Genomic DNA, 6,000 nt, shown 5'->3' with positions numbered 1-6,000 from the left:
GACAGACCTACTTACCTGTTTTGGAGTTGTTTGTGGAAAAAAATTTTTTTTCCCTATGTGCCTGTGTAAATCTTACATTTTCGGTAAGTTGAGGCGTAATTATTCCCCTATTGTAAACGTTGGGAGTGTGAGTCTACGAACACTGAAGGGGTTGTTTTAGCAAATACGTCATGTTTTTGGTGCCACTTGCGAATTTCATTCGCTTTACGTTCTACTGTAGAAAGGGGAAATCTACGTTGATTTACGTCTGTAGAAATAAGAAATCTACGTTGATTTACGTGTATCCAATTTTATATTAACTTAAGGTTAAGTAAAGATTACATTGTCTTTTATTTTTTCAATTAAGGACAACTATGTGCTTTTGCAATTATGTTTTCTTTTATGTTTAAGGCATAACGGTAGCGAGTTCTGTGCCAGCGCGAACATTATAAATTGTGGTCGTATGTAACCTGCAACAAATAATCCCTTTCAAAATGAACCAATGAAAATATTTCGATAATGATGTAGAGAAAGCGCCATCTATTACGGGTTTTAATATATATTTTTTTCTGTTCTTATTTGCATAGCGCCTCTATATACTTAATATCCGCATGTATAATTATCAAATCCAGTATTTCGAAGAGCTTTTTTAAGGTACAGATAATTTGAAACTGCTTTCAGCAAAAAAAAACGATTTTCGACTACTTTCGCTTTCATTATTTACGGAAACAACCGAAGTTCTGGCGGAAATTGCCGAAGCAATGTTTAGAAAGGCGAATGAGTAATAACGAACAAAGATGTACCTCAATTGTGGATTATTTTGGCATTTTCTGATATTTTAGCTATGAGTTCCACAGACCAGTCGGGCGATTCATCGAGTGACAGGGACGTGGAATATTATTATCGCCCAGGTATATTTATAGACCGAGAATTAAGTCTGCGAGTGAAATTAATTTGCAGGATTGATGCTGAGTTAGATGAAAGTACCAAGACACCGGTTCCAAAATTTGTTCCAATGAATTTTTAATAAATTTTGGTATTAAAAGTATCTTAAACCAATAAATGGCAGCAATAATTTATTTAACAAAGTTAAATAATATTTGTTAATAACTGAACTTTGAAAGGTTTTATTGATGTGAACTTTTTAACTGGAATTGGAAATTAATTGGCTAGATTGGATTTTGCATACAGTGTCTTTGATGTCTTCTCATCTGATAAGCTCAGTTTGTAATAACTGTATGCTCTATTGATTTTACTTCATAGTTTGTTTTATGCATATTAAACATTGGAGGCAAAGTGTTTTGTGCTAACTAGCCAATGTTCGAGCCTGGCGTATAACAGCCAGCTACCAACTCAGCTAACCTAGAAATACATTCACTCAAAACAACCTCCTCCATTTATTCCTTAGGCTTATTTAATGGGACACAGTTAAAATAAATCTTGGAGCTTAAAATTAGACCTAATTAAAATTCGTCATATACTTTGTAAGGGTCTAGGTTTTAAGGTCCAATTTCATGGTCCTAATAGAAATTCCAAGGTCAGAAGATGAACAATCAAACCCCTAAATCTTTCACTTGAGCATGACTCTATTCAACATGAATGAATTTTCAAATAACTTGTTAGAAATTACTTAGGCTAGGTTGGCCCTAAGGAAAAAAGTTTTAACCAAAGTTCAGCAATACTACGCAACTCACATATAAGCTAATTTTTTCTACATATGAGTGTATCTGTCGCTTTGTGTCACTGTGTGAGACTAACAAAGAATGAACAACAGCATAATTATTATCTTTAATGTATTGGTATCAACAAGCATTCTGTTAAATTATCCATCAAACCACATTTACAAATAAAATATTATATTTTCCTCTGAAATTAAATGCTTCGTTTAATTAATTTTCATTTAATTTTTCTTTTTTGGCTCTCTAACTATACATGAAATGCAATGTATTAGTCGTAAATGGGTCAATACTTTCTAATTGTATGCATTAATTTCGATGTAAAAATATTTCATTCTAAAATACAACATGACATTGTATGACTGAGTTGCATGTTTATATTTAGTCACACCACACAGTTTTGCAACACAAACGCTTTCCATGCGTGTAAATTCACAGACTACAGCAACAATTTCGCACTCTAATTAAAGCACGGGTTATACATGTATACAGTATAGTGAAAAGTGAAAGCGGTAGACTTGTGAGTTTGACAGCTTAAGTGTGATTATCTATTGCTTTGTCAGTGCTCCAGCTAGGCCTAAAGGAAGGGCGCCCGGCCATGTCCTTCCGAAGTCTCACTGTGCCCTTGAAAGCTTCTGAAGCCTCGCATTGCCCTTTTATTTATACATGTATATATTTTTGTGTGCGTGTGTGTGTTGAAATATTATTATCCCCCGCAATTTATCCTTATATAACTATAGTAAAACCTTGTTCAGGGCTCCCCTAGGCCCAAAAATTTCTGTAGCCAACATTTTAGCCAAATGGATTTTTTTTGTAGCCAAATTTAAGAAACTGTAGCCAAAGTTTCAGCAAAGCATTCGGAACCGCCTGTTGTAAGTATAGGCTACAGTAGTGTAAAAGAAGAAACTAAAAAAAGAAGCTTTAATATGTTTATTACTATAATACAAATAAAACACAGTTTACAACAAACCATTTATAGATGTACATACATCATAACTCAAGCATTTGTTCATAAAATAAGCACATGATAAATACGCTTGTGAGGCCTCTTTGTGATCTGAAATAAACAAAATCAAATATGCTAAATTTCAAAACAAAAAGCTCATTTTGAAAAGTGTTAATATATATTTATTATGAAAATAAATTATTATTGTTATTTTAATATATTATTAATAATATAAAAAATATTCATGTATTCGGCAGCAATCTTTAATCAGATGTAATTGTTTATTTAAGCTGATAAGATCAACGGTTACACATTTTTTTTGTTTCACACCAAGGCGATGTATTGAAGCACAGTCTACAGCTGAAAGAGTTTACTATCTGGGATGGCATTTATCAAGATAATAATCGTTTGGCGAAAACGTCTGGTGAACGATTTTTTCTTTTGAACGATTTTTTTTCCTGACAAAATTCGTTCGCCGGACGTTTTCCCCAAACGATTATTTTATTCGTCGAATTTGCTCAATTTTCGCCATTGGCGAATCTAGCAAACGGCAGCGGGAGCCCTGCTTGTTAGCACTCTTAAATTTACGTTAATAGTTCACTATTCATGAATATTTACATTTCATTTTTTTTACTGATATCTTGGGCTGCACAGAACAGGTCAGTTCCTTTGAATCTCTGGTGAGTGACATTGGGCCTTTCAGTCCCTCTTGTTGTCCCCTACCGGTTTCACCGGAGGGGACTTATGGTTTGCGCTCTGTGTGTCCGTCTTCTGTCTTTGAGTCTGTCTGTCACACTTTTCTGGATCCTGCGATAACTTTAAAAGTTATTAATATTTTTTTCATGAAACTTGCAACATGGATAGATGGCAATATGGACATTATGCACGTCATTTCATTTTGTTCCTACGTCAAACATTGTGGTTGCTATTGCAACCAAAAAAATAAAAATAAAAATTTCTGAAACTGGTGGAATTTCTGACAAATTTTGGAGCCAGTAGGGGACCATATTACTTGACAATAGCCTTGTTTAAATGATATTTTAGTATAATTTAATGATTCATAAATAATTTTCAAAAAAAAAAAAAATTTTTTTTTGTGTCCAAATAGCTTAAAATTCATATCTCCTGAATGTGTGATCGATCCCTCCAGTTGGATTTCTTTGTCGGGCCGCCTTATGCTTTAATTGGCACAACCTCCAGTAGCAGATTTTATTTGTGAATGATGTAATAATTTTTTGGACTGATTCATTTTTATGGCCCCTTTTGAAGAAAAGGGGGTATATAGTATTCAGACTGTTAACTCCGCCCAAGAGGTACTGTTTTCAATGAAATTCTAAGCGAGTGGCCAATATTGATTTTTCCAGCTGTCAATCAAATTCTTCTTGGTAAGCGCATCAGCCAATCAGGGCTCAAGCAGCCGAATACATGTACACGCCGACCCCACGTGAAGCTGTATACAATAATATTACGAAGTTTTTATTCAGCAAAAAAATATTTAAGTCCACGCTTTCCCCGAGGAAGAATGACATGATGTTGTACATTAAGTCTAATTTTCGCATGATTTCCATTTGTACACAAAATACACGAGAAATGTTTATTTGTTGCTAGAATTTTCTTAACTTTCCGTAAATAATAAAATCTGGAAATGATTTCGGATAACACGTTTAATTTTACGCATTTGAAAAAACTAAAATTGAATAATGTAGTTTGTTATATCAATGGCAGTAACACATAATTCAATAAATAGTTAAATAACGTGTTTTGAGATTGCCTAACTATACATATATATTGGTCTATGTGCATGAATGGCCTGACAAGTTATATCGCGAAATCGGAATGAAGTGTTCTCCGTAAAATTTAAAGAAAGACGCATTTTTATTCTCCGAAATTTGCAAACTTTTCTGAAAGGAGGTACATGTAACATTTTAAATTCAGTCGTTGATTTGTCGTCATTACTAAATACAGTAAATTCCACCCGTTTTTCCCAATTTCCCTCCATACTCCGCGGGTTTCGACCTGGAGGGAGATTAAGAAAATCCCGCTATACGCGGCGTTTGCATGATTTTGGAAGCGGCGGTTAACGATCGGCAAAACTGATACAGTACACTCCACGCGTTTTCCCCCAAAAACGCGCTCCCTCCGCGGGTTTTTTTCTGCTAGCGAGTGTTCACGCGGCGTTGGAAGAGCGAGGTGAACTCGATAAAACGCTCGGCGTTACGCCGCGTTCGCTAATTCCCGCGGCGTGTATTACTTTAGGCTAGTCGGTAAATGCAGACACTTTCCGTTCTTATCAGTGATCGCCGCGCAACGCCGCGTTAGCAGTGTGCTACTGGGCATGCCAAAAAATAAAAACATTGTTATAATTAATTGTTTAAACACTGTAGTACATGTATAAAAAAGATAATTGTATAGAAAATTAATATGTATAAAAATTATGTTTTTTAATTCACAGGTACGTCTACAATATGAATTAGTCTTATATAATACATTTGACAAATTAATATTTAAATCATAACACATATGACACAAGAATAAATGTTCCGTAAAATTTCCAAATGAGAATAATAATTCGTAATCCGAAACACACTACGATTTTTAATTGTTAACACGACGTTTACAAATGCTTCCAATATACAGTCATGTATATTTCCAGACAAAAGCGCGCGAAAATTATGCTGCAATGTACAAGGTCAAGGTACAATGTATACTCCTGCAAAGCGTGCGTGTATTGATTTTTTTTATACAAACTTTGTAGCGCAGAGAACATTGAATTTTCTTGATTTCGGTTAAAAGTTTCTTTGGTATTTATTAACGAAATTATATCGCGAATAAGTTAATATTTCCTCTAAAATAATTTCAAATCGAACACGCCGAATCTTTATCGTTACGGTATTTTAGTAGAGTAATTATTTTAACACTAATTGTATAGTAAACTGATTAAAGAAGACATCTGGGCGGAACTGGATTTTAAGTGTTTGACGTTATGAAAACACGCAAAGCTTGTCTACTGACCTATTGTGTAGACAGCTGTCTGCGGTGTTTTGACAAAAGGGATTAACATGTGTGAATGTCACTCTGCCGATTTGGGCCATAATTACTGATAAACATTGTTTAGAATGTCGACGCAACAAGAATACAACTGTGAATATTAAATGCAATTATCATCCCAATAGTTACCACCTTTTAGCAATCAATGGAATAACCTACAAACAAAGAGAAAATCAATGCATTAGCGAGCAGAGAATTGACTTTGTTCCGACAATTAAAACCATTCCTTATGCATTCGTTGAACGTGTTTACTTGAGTAAGTTATGCCTGTAGACAGGAAGCGGCTTTTCTTTGATTACGTCAAACTGTCAATTCACACAGATTTGCGAGATTTTTAGGGTCCTTGGTCAT

The 6,000-nt window shown here is 34.5% G+C and overlaps 1 protein-coding gene across 1 annotated transcript in view; it reads left to right on the top strand.

The window, feature by feature from the left end:
• Nucleotides 1-492: 492 nt before the first annotated feature.
• Nucleotides 493-6,000, top strand: part of LOC127848151 (triple functional domain protein-like) — a 336,129-nt gene continuing 330,621 nt past the window's right edge. Inside the window, 2 exon segments of the mRNA XM_052380451.1 lie at nt 493-528; nt 822-890. Of these exon segments, the coding sequence (XP_052236411.1) occupies nt 824-890 (67 nt within the window). The 5' untranslated portion in view covers nt 493-528; nt 822-823.

Source organism: Dreissena polymorpha, chromosome 10 (assembly GCF_020536995.1).
Source record: "Dreissena polymorpha isolate Duluth1 chromosome 10, UMN_Dpol_1.0, whole genome shotgun sequence".
Taxonomy (NCBI): domain Eukaryota; kingdom Metazoa; phylum Mollusca; class Bivalvia; order Myida; family Dreissenidae; genus Dreissena; species Dreissena polymorpha.
Note: the sequence above shows the minus strand (reverse complement) of the source record. Positions and strands in the feature narration are given on the sequence as shown.